This window comes from Cyrtonyx montezumae, unplaced genomic scaffold (assembly GCF_038088225.1).
Source record: "Cyrtonyx montezumae isolate F1298 unplaced genomic scaffold, pur_monq_1.0 scaffold_6, whole genome shotgun sequence".
In the NCBI taxonomy this organism is placed as follows: Eukaryota; Metazoa; Chordata; class Aves; order Galliformes; family Odontophoridae; genus Cyrtonyx; species Cyrtonyx montezumae.
The window spans coordinates 11284094-11302996 of record NW_027072067.1 but is presented as its reverse complement, the minus strand read 5'-3'; the positions used below and the strand labels follow the sequence as shown (position 1 = coordinate 11302996).

The following is an 18903-nucleotide window of genomic DNA, read 5'->3' as shown; positions in this document are numbered from 1 at the left end:
CATCAGAAAATACTCGTGATCAAACAGTTAGCAGATTTCACGTTTCCTAGCAGTCGTATTTCAGAGAATCTAGAGCAGCCATATGACTAATATGCTGAACAGCTCCTTAAACAAAAGAACTAAACTGAAAAATCAAGGTGAGCATTTTCCATGGATATCTCACTTCAAGATCTTATAATTTCTCTGAATAAAGCTATAGCGGGTGAGCTGAACTGTGATTAGAAGGAATATGAAGTAAGAAAAAGGCTCTAAATACAGTGGGCTGGGCATTGTAAATATTACCATTACTACCAATGGAGTCAGAATTAAGAACAATGGGTTGGGCATTTTCTTTCTCAGAAAAACACTAGTTGTTTATTGATGGTGTAAATGTAGCTAGGCTACATGGATTAATAAAAAAAAAATCCTTTACAAATCTGTAGTTCACCTTCAGCAAAGAATACTCTGTAAATTTAGTAAGAGTGCTTTTTACCAGATGATACACATCAGAAATAATGGACCAGGAGGTATTCATTATAGAAGAACCTATAGAAGACAGAATGTTGGCCAGTTACTCAATAAGAAAATGTTTTAAGCATATTTAAAAATCAATACCTATTTTAATTAATCAACTCTGTCAATTTCCAGGGGAAAATATTAGAGAACAAAATAAAAAATGTCGATATGGCTGTAAAGAAACTATGACTTGGAATACACTTTGCACCAGAAATACAAAAAAGAGAGAGGGGAAATCATGGCTTTGTACAAGGAGAAGTTAAATAAGTTGTCTAAAAGCAGCACACAATTAACATCACAACTCGCTGTTATTGGATATTGTAGAGGCCAAAACCAGAAAGGTGCCCAAAAGGTGGTTATGCTGCAACGTCTAGGTCAGTACATCCCTCCAATGTGGATGTGGCTTAGCAGGAGTGGAGTTGCAGACTGGAGGAGTACTGCGTGCTTTGTTCCTCCCATTAACTGCAGGCTGCACTTTGTGCCAGGAGATCTTTGGTCTGATTAAGTAAGGCAACCCTAGTGACACAGTATGCTTTATTATTTTCCAGAAAGAGTAATATTAGCCATAATAAATTCTAGTTCACTAGGAAACAAAACTAAAAAGACAAATTTTCCTTTTGTTTGCAGATTTCTCAGCACAGGAATGTCTTGACTGTACTGTTGGAAAATGTAGATGGATTATACTGGAAAGACATACTTTGATATGGAAAAGAGGTACGGTAACCTCGTTTTCTCCAGATGATTCAACATGTCCTGAAGGTAGTTACTCAGTCCATCAGAAGGCTCTGCTCCCTGCCCGCTTTTCTTACACCTGAGCTGCTCTTTCAGGGAGTGGTGAAGGAGCCAGGCTTTGTGATGTTACTCTCACCAGGCTTTTCCTTACACACTTACTGCTTCGAAACCGTAAGACAAAATGTTGTAAGAATATCAGTCCATGGGATGCAGCATTCTCCTGTACCAACTATACCTCTGGATTTACAAACACTCCTGAACCATGCAACTGACAGCTGCTTGCTCACACAGTGTCTTCTCCACAGGAGAAGACAAGCAACCAGCAGTTGCTCAACTTTTGAACTGCAGGAGACCTGGTGAGAAATCCCCTCATCTGTCCACGGACATCTACACTGTCTTCCAGGAGGAGGAAACCTTTGGCTCTGACCTTCCCAGGAACAGCTCACCTTGGTCCGTGTTTGTCGTGCTGCTTTAGCAATTTCTGCTACATTCCCATGAAGGTGAAAAATGCAGACACCTTCCATTCCCACCCCTCTGTGTCCTTAACTGCAGGGGCCAAGTACTGATAGAAAATGGATGTGTTCATTTTGTGATTGTTGCTGAGTGAAATGCCAGGAGTGACTCTGCTTTTAGAACAAGCAGTACTTCTGACACAAGAGCGGTACCTTCCTTCAGTCATCCTCATAAGTAAGAAAACTGAGGTGGAAAAAAAGAAAGTTTTCATGAACACACAAGGTTATTTGTCCGTACCACAAGGTATGGACTCTCCTCTCGAGAGTGACACACATTTCGCACCAGTGCTGTTATGCTGTGCCTCAGCCATGACATTTCCTGAAGAGGCAGAGCCACCTCCAGGCTCCCCTGGCACAGATGAAACTGAACCTTGCACTCCTAGCACAGCTTTTGCTGAATGCAAACAGTGTGTACCTGAGAACAAGACTTGAAAAGTCCTTCTTTCTGTGTCTGTGCTTGCTAGGGCCTGGTGGGTAAATACAGAGACTCTTGCTGCTAGAAAAGCCACACAGTAGTTTCTGTCTTCACACCTCTCCCATCTCAGGAACAGCAGTAGCCAGCCCATTTCTCTGGGGTGCTGGCACTGACAAAACAGGAGTAGAACCAGGTCCCTATGCTCCCTCCTGTCCTACCTACTTCTGCTGTTGGAGCCCGAGTTCAACTGTATTACAAAAGCCTGTGGTGTCTTGCAACTAAGCATGCCTGCCCCTGCTGGGAAATGAGGGAAGGGACTCTGAGAACAGCCAGCTCCCTTCCTTGGAGTGATCTCCCATCAGTTGCCAGTTCCCGAGCTTTGCCTTGGGCCAGGAGGCAGCCAGCAAAGCACATAATTGCCTGGCAGTGATTGATACAGAGTCAAGGGTGAGTGGGGAAGAATGAGCAGGGAGGGTTGTGTTTCAGAGAGTATTTTTATTTAGCATTTGTCCACGCAGGCAGTTGGGGGCTGTTCTCCATCACACTGGCTTAAACTTGAGGAGAAGGACTCATTGTAAATTTACACCTTGAAAAGCTGAAAGCTTTTCTGCTGGTTCTGATGAAATCTATATGGAGATTGAAGATGAGAAAGGACAGAAAATTGATTTTCCTACCTTCAGCCAGGACAGAGAAAAAGTACTCAAGGCTAAATGGAAGTTCAGAATTCTTTTGACTAGATGAGTGGAGAGGAAGGAGCAAACACCTGCCACTAATAAATAACTATTAGGAAAAAGTATTAGGAAATATTGCTAAAAAGAAATGCTGCAGCTAGGATCTCCTTTCAGCACTGGAGTATCCATAGCCAGGCAGCTCAAAATTTATTTTGATATCAACAGCTTGTGTGCAACTTGTCTCAAATGCAGAGAGCAGCAGCACTGTTAGAGAAGGCAGCACTCAGCACTCCGACAAAGAAGCAGTCATTACAGAACTGAACATTTCAGCTTTGCAGTCAGTAATATTTAAAGTTAGCAATAGCATTGTGTACTTTAGAAAATTCATTCAATGATAACATTCAAACTGTTACCTACAAGGGAAGTAAAGCTTATCTGTAGCCTTTTGCTGTACCTTTGATAATGATCTTTATAGCCATTCTTCCAGTAAGAGAAGCTATGAATTATAAACTGCTTAAACTAAACTAAATGTGGAGACATAAGTAAAAACACTCCCCATCTGCTAATAAAAGTTTACATTTTTACCAGGGTTAGAGATATAGTTGCCAAACTATTCTAACACTCTGAGGTGGTGCAAAATGTCCTCAGTTATACACAAAAGTTGCTGCACTAGAAGTAGTTATCTTTTTCAAGAATGCAGTATCAGGCAGTGTATTATTCTGTCCTGCAGCCCATTCCCTCACTTCCACTGGGCTGCTTAATCAAGGCAGGGTCTGCTAGACAGAAAGACAAAACACAGTATAAAACCAGAACAAGGAACAGGTTCAGCTAGGATCATGTCCGTGGCCTCTGATCAGGCAGTCAGCTTATCTGCACAGGTAGGACTGCCTGTAGTGTGTCCCAGGGACAGGAGCAGAGGTTGGGATCCTTACAGCCCTGCTGCCCATACCAGGGGGGATCTCATGCTGTGAGGGAAGTAGCTCCTAGCAGTCCTCTAGGTCAAAAGCAAAAGTCCTCACAAAGCAGCTGCAGAGGAAGCTGGGCCTATTTTCAAATGGGAGCAGTTGAGCAACATTATTGAAGTTCTTCAGTGCAGAGCATATCCAATGGCACCAGCAGCCTCATAGTGATGAGCCAGCAAGCCTATTTTCTGTGGTCTGTAAAAGGAAGCAGCATTATGTCCGGAACCCAGGTGTCATGAGAAGAGCCTTCTCACACAGCACAAATGTGGTACATTCCTGCCCAGTGGCTGCAAACCACTGGAAGGGACTATTTTGGCCACAGTGAAAGATTATTTGCTCTAAGATCAGTCCCGAAATACCAGCTACCAGTTTATTCTGGTAGTTGTTCCACAGCTGATGGCAAGAATGGCCTCAGCAAACCCAGGCCCTGAGACCAGAGTGAAAGTCAGGAGTAATTTGGACTTATTCTTTCATGATAAAAGAGGATCAAGTTAAAAAAATAATGGAATACACACAAGTGCTTGGGACCCTGTGGGATACATTCACAACTACTGAGTGAACTGGCTGAGGTCATTGCAAGATCACTCTTGGCTGTCTGTAAAAAGTTGCAGTGATCAGGAAACGTTTTTGAGGACTGGACAAGAGTACATGAGAGCCCAATCTTCAAGAAGAGCAAGAACAACAAACTGGGGAAGTACAGGCTGGTAAACCCCACCTCAACCCCTGGGAAAGTGGTGGAGCAGATCCTCCAGGAAATCATTTCCTTGGAAGGTGAATGAGAGGGCTGTAAGCATGGAGCTGGAAAGGGGACATTCATGCCTGCCTAAGCCTAGCAGCTTTTGATGATGAAGTGACTTGCTCAGTGGATAACAGAGCCAGACTCCTCCTAGCAGCAACGGGCACAAATTGAAAAATGGGGAATTTTGCTTTAATGTAAGAGAGAATGCATTTTGCTGTGAAGGTGATTAACACTGAAGCATGTTGTCCAGAGAATCTGCCAGAGTCACCATTCTTGGGGATGTTCATAAGCCAACTGGAGGCAGTCCTGAGCAACCCTCTCTAGTGGACCCAGCCAAACTTTCTACAATTGCATCTAAGCTCTGTCTGTTCTTTGTCCAGCCTGCACCTGACAATGGCCAACAGCAGATACTTCTGGAAAGAACAAAAGAAGTAAAGCACTCTGTGTGACTTCCCTAGTACGTACTCCCAGTTCCTAACAGCCTGCAGTTCAGGAATTTCATGTGTAAAAAGTGATATATAGCAGTATCAGTTTTCAGTAGTCCTTGAGCTTTTGAACAAACAAGCAGATGTGTCTGATCAGCCTACTTCAAACTTTTCTCCTCCCACCACTGTTGTTGCAAAGCAACCCTTCATTCTTGGACTCTTCCCTCTGCATTTAACTTAACAAAAAGTACCAAATGGAGTCAATCATATTAAACAGACAGTATTTTTTCATGCAAAATACAAAGCTCTGTAAAAACTTCAGGGCGGGGATAACAGCATAACTGAAATTGGAAAAAGGATCTGAAGTTCCTAAAAAATAAGAAGTTACATTAAAAAGGTAGGTATTAAAGAAAGGGAAAGCCTGGTAGAAGGGAAATAGATAGTTTACAGTTACTACTAACGGCTTAAGTATTAGTCCAGGAAATCTCTCAGTCTTTCAGAGCAAGTCCTACTTCAGGCTACAGGCAGGTGAGCCTGAGCTGGTGCCAGCACAGCCAAGGTTCTGCAGGCCAGATAGGTTAAGAGAAGGCTTCTCAGAGCCCAGCTCCCAGGTCTCCTGTTCCCCCTCAGCACAGGTTATTATTAAGCTGTGAGAATGACAGTCTTCCTCATGAGGGTAGAGGGGGTGAAGAGGCTCCCACCTTCCAGCTGCCTGTATGTCCTGCCACAGATAAAATCTCTGAAGCCTGACTTGGGAAGCTACAGCTGCCACAAATGGAAACACTATGCACCAGCTGGTGCTCTTGCTTGCTGGAGTCTGACCTTGCCTTTAGATCTGCTTTGTCCACCTTGCTGGCAGCCCCAGACAGCCATCTGCTGGGCAATTGCATCAAAAAAAAGCCAATCTAGAACAGTGCTTATAACCAAGTCTATTGTTCCGTTCTTCCTAATTTCCTATGAGATCAGGAGCTGAACATGAAGCATTCATTAGCTGTCGGGACAGGTGGAACAAACAGTGCTAAGCATCAGTATCTGGAATTCTGAAAGGAGATGCATGGTATGTGCACTTCTGTCCCTCCCAAGAAGCGTCACTATTTCTGTAACGCTTAAGTAAAAGGGAATGAAAAATTGAAGCTTTATGACACTTCTTAAAGCTGAGAGAAATTGCTTCTAGGCATCACAGTTCTGTACAAAGGTCAGAAAGGCGATCAGAGTAGCTAGAGAATCAAAGCCAAGGAGAGCATTTGGTGGTTAGGAAACACACATACAGAAAAGCAGACCTAGTCCCCTTGAATTTAGTCTGAATTTAGCCTCAACAAACCTAGAGTTGTGTTCAAAAGTTTCACAGATTAACATATTTTAATTACTATTTCTCTGAACTAGTATTAACTCAGTGTTAAGTAATTTGTTCATCCACAGCAGTGATTTTGAGAAGCAGGAGCAGCAGCAAGTTCCCAGGCGAGGAACGGTGAGGGCCTGCCACCAGTAGGAAAGCAGGGAGAATGTGGGGGCAGCTCCAAGCAACTGGGCTTTTCACATACCAGGGACTCTCTCATTGGTTTCACACCTCCCACCTTCCCCCTGTAAATCACAAAGGTGGGTTTTGGGGAAGACATATCCCCTTCCAGAGTTGGAAAGGAGAATGCAGTTCAAGGCTTCTGAAGCAGCATTGGGTGGAGTGCATTCCAGAACAACCCCATTTGTCAAGGTGAGATTGTTTCTTCACAGCACAGACCAAGAGGCCACAGCAAATCAAGAACAACCACTCAGCTGCCACTTCCATGGGGCAAAAGAACAGATTGTTTCCCTAAACTCCCCTGCATCCATGTCGGGGCTGTTCATGAAAAACATCAACTCCTTCCCACAGACAAAGGTTTTATTTATCATCTGGCTTTATAGTTAAAGAGCTTCAGCTGTTAACTGCACCTCATTCTTGCCTTTCAAGTCCTGCTAAATGCAGAACATTCATTTTCCAGCCTCATGTTAAAGAACTAAAAATGCAAAAGCTAAAAGGCAAGCAGTTAAGGATTAAACACAGTAAGGCACATTTCCCATTGACATCTAAGAGTTAAGAACTGGAAAACTTTTGCCAAACTATCCATGCACGACCAGACAAAAATAAACAAAAGCACACATTCAAGCCAAGCAGCAGCCAGCTTTATTGAGTTATGATAACACTGCAACACAATCAGGAGAAAATAAAGGTGCTTTTTGCCTCTTAGCATTAGTAATTTCTCAAATTAAAATGTGATAATGTTCAATAATATTACAAGAAAAGTGAGGAACAGAAGTTAAAATAAAGTTAGACAAGATTGCAGAGCCAGCGTCACCTTCATACTTCCCCCTTGTGTCAGAGTAATTGAGTTCTTAGAAGTCCTGTTAAAATTTCTTAGGTGAGGGATTGAACCTCCAGGATGCAGCATTTGATGAACCAGATAAATCATGGACTGCTATGAATCATGCTGTACTTGTAAAACCACATTTGGGATATATGGTCAATGGAACAGAAAGGAACGAAGGGGTCTACAGAGACAAGTTCAGGTGAATCAAACACTGGTTGCCTTAGACTCTTGTTATGAACTTGACTAAGTGTAATTCACTTTTCCCTAGTTCTGTAGAGAAGATCAGTGTAATATCATGTAAAGTATCTGTAATACCTATCAACCCATCAAAACATAACTCTAACCTCACCTGCTTTGTTCCTTATTTGCTGGATCATATGCATATAACATTAAAATGGCTGTCACCATGCAAACATCCACAACTGAAAATACTACATGAGAACACTACTTGACTCTGCTTGTAGATACTAGTACGTGCAGCTGCTAACTTAGGTCCTGAGATTTAAGTACACAGTGCCTAACAATTTTTTCAAGCAAATTAGCATTAATAGCTACATGTCTCTTCAGTAAATAAAGAATATTTTGTAGGTCTCCCCTTCTTCCGTAAGGAAGTACTTAAGGTAATGAGTGTTAGCAGCATTACTGCTGTGGTACATTGGCTCAGAATACAGGTGTATCAGCTCTAGCTCTTCATCAACTCCATCTCAGAGTCATGTCTTATATTTCTGAATGGCACATAGCACCACCTAAAGACTGTGAGGAAGGCAGAAAGGTATTAGGCAAGCAATCATTCCTGAAACTTCAAGTGATCATTCATTTATTCCTTTGAGGCAGACTTGCACTCTTCCCTCTCATCTCTTAATTTCCAGAGACTTCATAATCTTCATAGACTTGGTACAATCCAATTAAGAAACTTCATAGCAACTTCAAAACCAAGAAAACATGCCTGGAAAAGAGAATGGACAGAACAAATAAAGATTCTCAAAACCTATTCCATCAAGGCTTTTGAATGCAGCAGTACAAACATCTGTGAAAGGAAGAAGTGAGCAAAAAGAAGTCTGGCACCAGAGGCAAGAATTCTGCTACATCTCTTCATATATAGGCAGAACATCTAATCCTTTAAGTTCATCATTTATTGAAGAGGAAGCCAGACCAAATTTATCCACAGATTTCTGTATTGTACTGGCGGACATACAAGCAGACAGAAATACTGTGCTTTAATGCACAGCTCAAAAAGAAGGCTTAGTTGGTGTTTCCCCTAGATAAAGGTATGTCTTAGAACCTGGACATCAACAGCCAAAAGCACCTACAGTTATGGAATGTCTCTGAGATGGTAAAACAATAAGCAGCTTGTCATCTCCTCTGCAAACTACAAACACTGATGATGGGTGGCAACATCCCCCAAACCCATCTGGGACTGCAGTTTACTTACCGCATTGGCAGGAAATGCCCTGATCATGACAGCTGTGAAGCCCTTATAGAGGGATGCAACTCCTTCCTCTCTGATAAGTTCTCTCAGCACATCTCTAAAGCCATTTGGGTATTTTCCTGGGGGAGCTGCAGACAATATGAAACATGTTAGCTAAGATATGCAGCAGTCACACACACTAAAGGCCTAAGTGATAGGCCAGGATTTTCATCAGCGTCATAGTGCTAGATGATCTAAATGCCATCAGAATCCAAGCATTGCTTGAAGCTATGTTGTGAAAACATCTGCTTTGGGAAAATGAAAAAGCAAACAAACCAAACCACCAGCTCAGTAAACAGAAGCGAAGTGCTCATCATCAACACACACACAAAAAGATCTACATAATGAAGACATCTTGGGTGAAGGGGGAGAATAACAGAAGGAAGGAAGAACAACTTCTGTCAGGATTGGATGCCTGAGCTGTTACTTTCACCACTGATGACAGCTCTCGCAAAAGCCACAATTAGGAGATAAGAAGGTCATGAAGAATAATTGATGAAGCTAGTTTATAAGAAACAGAAAATGATCCCATCTCATGCCCCTTCTGTTCAAGGAACTCATTCTTCCTTCTCCTGACACTCCTCTGGAAAGCACTCCCTCTGCCACCCCACTGAACAAGTACTCCACTAAACAACACCGTCAACAGAACCACCATGAGCAGCAGCACTGCAGATGAGAACAAGGACCTAAAGATGAGACATACATTCACACGCAGCCCTAAGTGATAGCAAATGACCGCAGCAGTCATTATGCAGATAAAAAGCTTCCTGCACCAGATCATCATGATCTGTAATTCACAAGAGAGATCCAGTAAAGAGCTAAGCCTGCAGACTGAGACTACAGGAGAGCTTCAGTAAAAATGTGCCATGAAAAAACTCACAGAGAAACCAACAAAAAAATTGTTAAACTGCTGAAAAGGCCTGGAGCCATCCTCACTGTAACTAAGCCACAGATGCTTAAGAGCAGATCTGTTAGTCCAAAATCAATACTCTCAGCAAGGCACACACAGTTGCTGTAAATTTTAGACAGCACAGACTAGGATTTACACAACTATGTCTGAAGTGAAATAGCAAAGCCTTTCAAAGACTTACATTTGTAATAAAACAGTCACAACGCTTGGCTCTAGTATGATGATTTCCATGCTTATGTTTCAAAACAGGTATCTAAAATGGGGATCATTATATTAGTACGGATGCAGAGAGAAAGAGTTAGAGCCAATTTGACAACAATTTGCAAGGAAACCAACTGAAAAGCTAGAAACACTGTTTTTTCATGTATTTGACTCAAGCAGCATTCAAGATATGCTACCTACCACCAAAGAAGATGCTCGAATGGCATTTTCCATCACTGCCCATCCCATTCCCAGGGGCACTGTGCTGAGTGTGGCCATGACAATCTGGCATGCTACTCACCAGTCTGGAAACGGGATTTCAGCACATCTGGTGGAATGGCAACTGCCCAGTTGAAGATTCCAGCCAAGCCCCCAGCAAAAAGGATCCTTGGCACACTGAGGTCACTCACACTGTGGTAGGGTTGGAGTGGGTGGAAAATGGAGGAGAGGGGAGGAAAAAAAGAAGAAAAAACCAACTCATATTTTGACTAAAGAGACAACCAACAAGGCAGCCCGAATGATAGCCAGAAGGCTCCACAATGCTGCAGACAGACAAGAGTGAGGTAATAATATGAACAAGATGACCAAGAACAAGAGCACTCCGTGCAGAATGTGCCAACTCCAGCCTAGAAGTTTGAATCCTTTCATTCAGCAGCATGAACAAGATGCTCTGCAGTGGTGGGGAAGACAGGGACAGGACACAAAACAAAGAGAAGAAAACCAGAACAGATTTTTGCACACACAGAGGGGCTGAAGAGCAAACAGACCTACTCCAAGTATTCTTTACTTGGCTAATAAAATCCAAGGCTAGAATCTGAGCAAAACTCAGAATATTGTTCGGTCTGTTAACTCCACACCAAAACAGGTCTACTCACAGTGAGTGACTAAGTTTTTTTTGTTTTACTGATGCTGTCTAAATCTCTTCTTAACTAGGGAAATTAAATAGCAAGTCCAGGAAACACTGACTTTAGGATTTCACTAACCTCTTTCCCTCAGGGGTCAGAACGTTCTTCAGCCATTCATACGTCATGAAGTACATTCCACTGGCTGGGACATCTAGAGAGTAAACAACAAAATCTTTGAGTGGTGGGAAACAAAACGAAGCCTAGAGACACAGGAGCCCCATGCCAGCTCAGCAACAATACTAAATACACCAAGATTGCTCTTCTGGGCATTCTCTAAAGACAAAAATGTCATTCTAGACAGAGGAACCTGAACTTTCCCAAAGAGAGCAAGCGTTAAATGGCAAGATCTGGGAAAATACCTGTTATTGAGCAGTTTTGTCAGCAGTCCTTCAAATCAGACTGTAATCTGGCCATTACTCCATGAGCTCTAAGCTTCCTTAACTACTGCTCCATAGCAGACTAGAGCAGTTCAGAAACTTCAGCAGTTTGGCACACTATTTGTTCTAATTAAGGCAGATGTTTTTGTTGTTGATGGTTTTGATTTTGCTTTTTTTTTTTTTTTAAAAGATACTTGCATAGCCCATTCTTAACTCATACCTATCCTGGGCAACCAGCCTCAAACTATGGACCCTGACAGAGCTGCAAACTTTCCTAATACTATGAGAAGCAGATGACAGAATGAATTCCTAAACTGAGATATCAAAACACAGAAATTTCACTTGTACTTGGAAACCACCACCACAGTACAGGGAACAGTCTAACCTTGTTCAAAAGGAGAAAGTGCCCAAAGATTTTTGTCCAGCATAGTTACTCTTGTGGCTGTTTTTGTGAGAGGGGTCATGACATCCCAGTCTAAAATAACCCACGCTCAGGAGGTTAGAAAGCTAATTGCTGCCATCATGTCTTTTAAATCAATCAGCATCAAACAACAGTCACAGACAGAAGTCACAGTCCTTCTCCCAGGGAAGGTAAAAGAAACCCACTTCTGCATTTTTCTTTTTTCTTTGTTCTCAGCTCCTGAAGGGTTTAATTCCTCTTGGCTTCTCAGATCTTAATTACTTCCTACATCCCTCTGATCTTTGTCATCTGATCTCTTCCTCACTCACTGAAAATGTCATGTTTATTTCTCAGTCCCTTTGAGGCACTGGAGTAACTGCGGACTGCAAGAAAGGATAAAAGAGTGACAGAAAGCATCTGCAACTGGCTAAAGTGACAGCAAGACCTATGTCAGGCTTCTTATCTTCAAGTACCCCAACCTGAAGTAGCATCAGAACGTTTCCATCAGTTACCTCTCATGAGGGTGAGTACTGTCCCCTTGTACACGCCGCGAATCCCAGCCTCGCGGTACAGCTGTTTGGCACAGTCCAAAGAGCCACTGTATTTAGTTTCACCTGTAGCTGCCTGGATCTGGAGGATTAAAGTGACAGTTTCTGGCTTGTGAAGGTTTCTGGCTGGTGAACAATCATTCAGCTAATAATAAGAAAGCCACGTGCACGTTTCCAGAGAGGAAAGAGCACATACTCATTCTTCAGGCACTCCTACATATGAAGCCTCCGCATCATTTCCTCAAAAAGCACTCTCTCATTCAAGCTGAGGATATGTTTACTGTTCCATGCATAGCTAGATTCTCCCTTATTTTTCACCACTCTAAGCAACTGAGGACAGATAGGTAATCTTACACAGACAAAAAGTAGCCTTTAAATAATTAAGTAAAGTTCAATTTGTTTGTGTATAAATCAATTTGTTTTGTGATAATATCATGTCTGTCAGAACTAATGTGAACACCCATCACCATGCCAATGAGTTCGAGAGAGCCTGACATAAGCAAACCTTCTCACCTCTGATGAAGACAGTATTTTCATTTGCTCAGGTTTTTGTTTTCCTCTAACAGTTTAGAAATTCTTGGGGAGGTGTAGGGCCTGTAGTCACACGAACATTAAAAACCTGTTGCATGGATTCTGAAATACTTTCCTCAATTACGTATTGGGAACTTGCCAAGATGACGGAAATTCTTTACAATAGGAAGTCTTACAAACTAGTAGTTGGGGATATTTTTTATTTTTAAGAAAAAAATTCATTCTGAAAAGCTGGACTTGTCCATACTTTAAAGCAGACTGAGGCATCCACCAATGGCAGATATAACACCACATGGTGTAAGGCTCGTGCTCTATAAAATGAATAGAGCAGTGAATGCTGTATGTACTTCTGTTGTTGTGATGAGTTTGTATAATGCCTCTTTGAGACACAGTGACACAGTTGCATTAAGTGACAGTTGTCTCAGTCCTGTCAAAAACAGAACGGAGCGAACACACTAACCAAAGAAGTTCCTAGTGTGGAAAGACAAGAGCACTGAAATTAAATTCTTGTCACCACATCCAACACCTTACCTGTAAAAGGCACTTTATTCTCTCTCCTGGAGCCATGATTGCTGTTGTGAACACTCCTGACAACATGCCAGCTGCAAACAGCTGAGGATATCTGCACAGAAGAAACAGAAGTGAGACACTACCACAATACAGTACATAGGAAATGAAGGGCAGAAAGACCCCTGTCTTACAAAGTTACTCTGCTTTACAAGACTGGCACAAGTACACACAAGACTGGCAGTGGAACTAGATATACATGCTTCTACTGCTTTTGAGTAGTGCAGAAGTGCCTCATCAATGCATAATTAGAGCTAAACATTTAAGATCTCTGAGATTCAAAGCCCTGGTTCCCACAGCAACCATTAATTCAGGTCTGCACATCTATTGTATTTGCTAATATTCCTTGCACTTGCATTCTTTGCTACAGCATTCTCCAGTGATTTTTACTTTCTTCTTCTTACAGTCTCCTACACTCTGCTTAATAACCTCAGCTTCCACATTTATTCCTGCTTGTGTAGCCAGCAGCCCCACTTCCATAACCTCATTCCCTCAGTCTGTGACGTAGTCAAGTCTGCCCTACCAACCTGCCATCATCCCCACACACACTGCATCTACTTTCATGAAGAATAGCCTGCTATAGAAATCCCTTTTCTCAATTTCAACATCCAAACTCCTGTTACCTTCCCTAGTAAAAAGACCTAATACCTTAATTAAATTCCACACCTTCCACTTCCCTTCATTTGCCCAAGAGATGGCACTCTGTTCTGGCTTTCCAATCCTTACACCTTTCTTTACTCCTAAATTCCCATTACACTTACTCCACTTTTATCTTCCAGGACTCTCAGAACTTCACCTGTCACCTTACATGTACCTCCTGCTCAGACTAAGCTTTGAGATTTCTAACTCACCTCGAAATTATTCAGCCCTAGAAAAGACAGAACAGGCTCATCATGTTTTTTCAACCTTCTTCCTTCCAAAACCTCATTTGAAAATCAGTACTGCCATCCTGCCTGCCTCAGACCCGTAACCACAGTGCTAAGAGGCTGACCTTTCTGCTTGGCCCTGCCATCCTTGGCATGCTGTATCTCACTGTGTAAAGGCAGCACTGAAGGTGTGGCACAGTTGTGCACAGTGACAGGTCTACCACTTATCTGTTGACTATTGTTCTTTCTCTCCCGCTGCTCTGCCTGGGAAGAGTCCTGTATAAACAGTCCAAAGACTATGCTGCACTTCTCCATTAAAACTTCCCTGATACAATGCATACAAAACACAAGGTGTTAGAGATGGGTGGGCTGCTGGCAGTAAGCCCACAGCCCATTTGTTTCCCTTTATTCTCAGTTCATTACCCATACTCCCAGTTTTACCTTTCAGCCTTGTCTGCAAAGTTGGTAAATCGGGCAGCAAGGAAAGCAAGCAGCACCGAGCACCCCTGCCCTGCTTCCCTCAGGGTGATGGAGGTGGAGGGAGCTCACTTCTCACCACTGCAGCAGCTCGAGCTGCACAGGTGCACCCAGCAACAGCCCTATGCAGTCAAGGCTCCAACAGAAACCATTCCTCCCCACCCTGCCACACTTGGCTCAATACACTGAACTCCTGCTTTCTGCCAGGACTCCTATGCATTGCACAAATAATAGAATAAAATGTTGCTAAGCTACAGTTCTATTCTGGGGAGCTATAAATCAGAATACAGCAATGGAGTTAAGGAGCACTTTATGGGTGAGGACTTTCCTCAAGCCTAAGTTTGCCTAGAGAGAGCAATATGAAGTTTTCTCAGTTTCCCTTCTCTTAGATGTGCCTAAAAGTAGGGCTGTTCATAAACACTGCTTTTCAGAAATTAATAACAAAGCATTTATATGGCTACTGTTTCACCCTAAACTAAAGACACACCGAAAGTCAAAACTAGCTGGGAAAATAACTGGGATTTGTGAATGTCAATTTTGCCAAGACTGTGTGACCATGAATTTGTTTATTCCATAGTTTCCTTTAATTATGAGTGTTAGAAGGCAACTGTTACATAACTCACACTGTACTCATCTAAGATGGAATTGTTCCTTAATGGCTCTTTCTTGCGTAGAAGGGGAATGGCACAGCACCTGCCCACTTGGGAGTCTGTTTTTAGCCTATGCCATCAGTCCCACGCTTCCAGAAGCGTTAAAACACACGAGTGTTTTATTTTTTAGAACTATATTAATAGCCTAGGAGAAAAGACAAAATTACACCACAACTCAAAGCATGACAACACAGGAAGCTGCAGGAGCCTTACGGTGCCTTTCCCAACCATCCACTTAATTCAGGAACTCACGTCAAAACGTCATCAGGTTTTTTCTGTTGGAGCTTTTTCCCCAAGCCAAATCCAAAGAAGCACACAGCAAACATGGGTGTCACCCCAATAATGGGGGCTGCCATTCCTTTGTACAAGCCTCGGACTCCCTGTGGGAAACATTATTGCAAGAATTACTTGTTTTTGCGTAACCTTTGTGCGCATTTCAGCTTACTGAAAAGCAAAATGCTACAGTTTAGGACAGTATCAGCAAGGCAGTCACACTAATCAAAATAATAATGGGATCTATTGCTCATTTACAATTACACTTGTTTAACTGTTTCAGAGAAAAACTATCCTTCCCAGAAAATACTGTACACTTTTAACACCTTTCTGTTCCAATACTACTCATCCTGCACTTACATTCATCTCAAGTACAAGGAAGTTAAATTAAAAGCCACCTGAATGACAGTCCTATCGATTGGTGTCAGAAGTTCTCTCTTTCAGATACACACCAAAAATGCAGATATGCTTTATCTGTAAGACAACAAATGCAGTAGTGCAAACTCCTATTGCTGAGCCCGAGAATGCTGGACCAAATTCGTGGTAAGAGTCACGGAGACTGATGTGAACTACTTCACTTACCACACAAACGTAGTTTAGAAGGAGTTCAAGAGCAAACTATTTTTCTTTTCCTTCCATAAGTCAACACTTGTTTACCATAAGCATTTACATCCTTGATGTTTCCCTTCACCAGGCTGCACATATGGAAAAATTCTAATGCAGATCCCAGCAGCAGTGTTCACTTCATCTATCTTACCTTTGAACTGAATGTTTTTCTTATAAAAAGGACTTATCTTTCTAAATAAAGGCTACATGCACAGTTTAAATATTTAATAGTCCATCCATTCAACCTCTCCCCTCCACAAAATAAGTCGGTATGTCCCAGTGGGTGTTTGTACGTGTACAGATACGGCCAACCCTGCAATGAAATCCAGCCTGGCTGATGAAGATCAGACTCTCCTGCTCATTCTTCCCATAAGCAACTGGAAACAAAAGGCTTTGGCACAGAGGTTCATTACAGAAACAGATGAGCACTGAGTAGGAGTAGAGAGGCAGCTTTACTCGACTGAACTCGACATCAGAAGGCTATTATTACAGCTCAGCTCTGACGTCCGTGCTTCAGCAGGGGTGTTAAAAACTGCGTGGAATTCAGAGCTAGCAAAGCATCTCAGTGCTTTGTGGGAGAGACTGCAGAAGTAAGGTTTGCTTTGGTTATATAACAACCTGTGAAATACCACCACAAACGTAGATTTCAGATATGAGACACGTCATTCATTTAGTAGAGAATTACCTAACAAGATCCAGTGGTCAAAAATCAGACTTAACACGAGTAAATGAACACCAGGGCTTTTAAGTCATTATTTCCAAATGGTAAATAGCTGCTGGAAAATCTTAGGAAGCTGCTGGAAAATCTTAGGAAGCAGCAAAGTGGACTCCATATCAATTCATGTCTTTAAACCAAGGCTGCATGACTTCCTAAAACAAAATAAGACTATGGTTCAATCACACTGTATGACCAATTCAGGAGTGAAAGCCCCTGCCTACCTTTTGAAGATTTAAACAAAACTACTGTAAATGCTCCACTAAAAAAACCATACACGTATCTATTAATGCAAACGAACTCTTCTCTGCCTTCTCACAGATGGCATAATACATGACAGAAAAACGTAAAAGTGCTGTTTGAACCAACAGAAGCCACTGCCTATTTTAGGACTTCACTGCCAACTCCAAATACCAAAGACAGCACGAGCCCACTGCCTCCAAGAAGGCCAACACTAAGCCTAGTTCTGAACTCCAGACATTAACATTGCGATATCTGGAACCGTAAGAGAAATTTGGCATGAATGGATACGAAGTATTCCCAATGAGACCTCCCTTCAAGCTATGTAAAGCGATGAAAGAATTTTACTAGAGTCAATCCAACCGATAACCCAGGACTTTATAGCCTCCGTGGGGCACTCCCACACCATTCCATTCCTGTGACGTATGGGACAACTGACGCTTTTGGCAGGGGAGCAAATGGCACGCTAGCATGGCAGTACCTCTCTAGTCAGAGTCTTCCTGAAGCAGTCAAAGGTCCCAGAATAGAGCGGCGGTTGGCCAGGCTGCGGCCGGGGCTGGGTCTGCAGTCTGACCTGGCAGGAGGGGTAAGAAGGCATTGCTTTATTGAGTATTGCTGCCCCAGCTTTGACTGGGAGAGAGCTTCGACGCAACGGCTGGGCAGCACAAGCTGCGATGTTTGCAGAGCGTTAGCATCATTAATTCTCTACAGAAGTTAAGAGAACGAGTGTTAACTCCTTTACTAGCCAATGCGTTCAGCTAATTAACTGCTGCGACGACATCAGGTAACGATCCCACGCGAACGCCGCAGAATGAACGCCGCGTTCGGTGACGCTCAGCTGCCGCGGGTCCTCCACGCCGCCAGGGGGCGCTCGTGGCGCGGACGGCCCCTCCGCGAGGCGCACCGGGAGTTGTTGTCCTCGGCGGCCCCGCACCCCCCCCCGGGAAACGTAGTCCTCAGGCGGCGCCCGCTGGGAAATGTAGTTCCCTCCACCACTCCCCGCCCCGTCCCGCCGCCCGGCCCCGCGCCGTCCCTCACCTTGATGGTATCCAGCGGGTGCCCCACGAACACCAAGCACACGCCCCCGAAGCCGCCGGCGAAGAAGTTCTTCACGGGGCTGATGGGCTGCGGCTGTTCCGCCATGGCGACGGCTGATGAGGGGCGCGGAACAGCACCGGAGCGCCGCGACCCAGCCGAGCGAGCGCCGCCCCCTCCGCCCCGCGACCTTTCCCCCAGTGCCGAGCCGCGCGGCACGCCGGGACGCGGGGCGGGCGGCATTGCGGCGGGCGCGGGGCGGGCTCCCCATCCAGCTCCGCGTCGAGCTGCGGCGCTGTACGTGGCCGCCGGGCATCACCGGCTCGTGAGGGCGCCGAGCAGAAGCCCCGGCGGTTCCGCCGCATCCTTCCCCCTCCCGCCGCCCGCAGCGATAGTGCGGCCCGGCGGCCGCGGCCCTGCCCGGCGGAAGTGACGGAGCGCGGAGGTTGGGGCTTCCGGCGCGCAGGCGGCCCGGCAGGAGGAGCCCGGGGCACCGCTCCCTGCCTCCCCCGCCCGCCGCGCCGCCGGTAAGTGCGGGGCTGCCGAGCCGCGGGGAGCGGGCTGCCCGCAGTGTGCCGCCCCGCCCGGCCCTGCCCGCGGACCCCGGCGGGGGGGCGGCTGCCGCTGCCGGGCGGGAGAGAGTCGGGCGGAGGGCCCGGAGCCGCCTCGGCGCTTCCCCGGGGGCACCGCAGGCCCGGCGGAGCGTGGCCGCGGGCTGGCCGCTCTCTCCCCATCAGCGGCGTGAGGGACGGTGCGGGGCTGCTCCTGCACCCCGGGGAAAGGGCTGGGGAGGCTTCAGCGGCGCTCCGTGCCCTCGTGGGGTGCTGCGAGCAGAGGGGAG

At 44.6% G+C, this 18903-nt stretch overlaps 1 protein-coding gene across 2 annotated transcripts; it reads right to left on the bottom strand.

The window, feature by feature from the left end:
- Positions 1-8093: 8093 nt before the first annotated feature.
- Positions 8094-18443, bottom strand: SLC25A20 (solute carrier family 25 member 20). 2 transcript variants are annotated; one of them, XM_065749879.1, is made up of 9 exons: positions 18066-18436; positions 17509-17601; positions 15446-15573; positions 13165-13255; positions 12067-12184; positions 10856-10928; positions 10174-10283; positions 8726-8850; positions 8094-8239 (listed from the first exon to the last, which is right to left on the bottom strand). In XM_065749879.1, the coding sequence occupies exons 1-9, from the start codon at positions 18303-18305 to the stop codon at positions 8177-8179; spliced, it is 1041 nt and encodes a 346-aa protein (XP_065605951.1). In that variant the 5' UTR covers positions 18306-18436; the 3' UTR covers positions 8094-8176. The 2 variants fall into 2 exon arrangements, with proteins under 2 accessions (XP_065605951.1, XP_065605952.1); XM_065749880.1 differs by lacking the exons at positions 8094-8239; positions 8726-8850 and adding an exon at positions 9853-9924 and having other exon boundaries at positions 18066-18443.
- Positions 18444-18903: the final 460 nt, after the last annotated feature.

Bases quoted from the DNA above. Each gene is read 5' to 3' on its own strand.
- SLC25A20 (XM_065749879.1), bottom strand. From the start codon at position 18,305: ATGCCGCCCGCCCCGCGTCCCGGCGTGCCGCGCGGCTCGGCACTGGGG. The intron at 15,574-17,508 runs GTACTGCCATGC...TGTTTCCCACAG, and splicing joins GGAAGACTCTGACTAGAGAG to GGAGTCCGAGGCTTGTACAA. The intron at 8,240-8,725 runs GTAAGTAAACTG...TCTCTTTTCCAG, and splicing joins GGGCATTTCCTGCCAATGCG to GCATGTTTTCTTGGTTTTGA.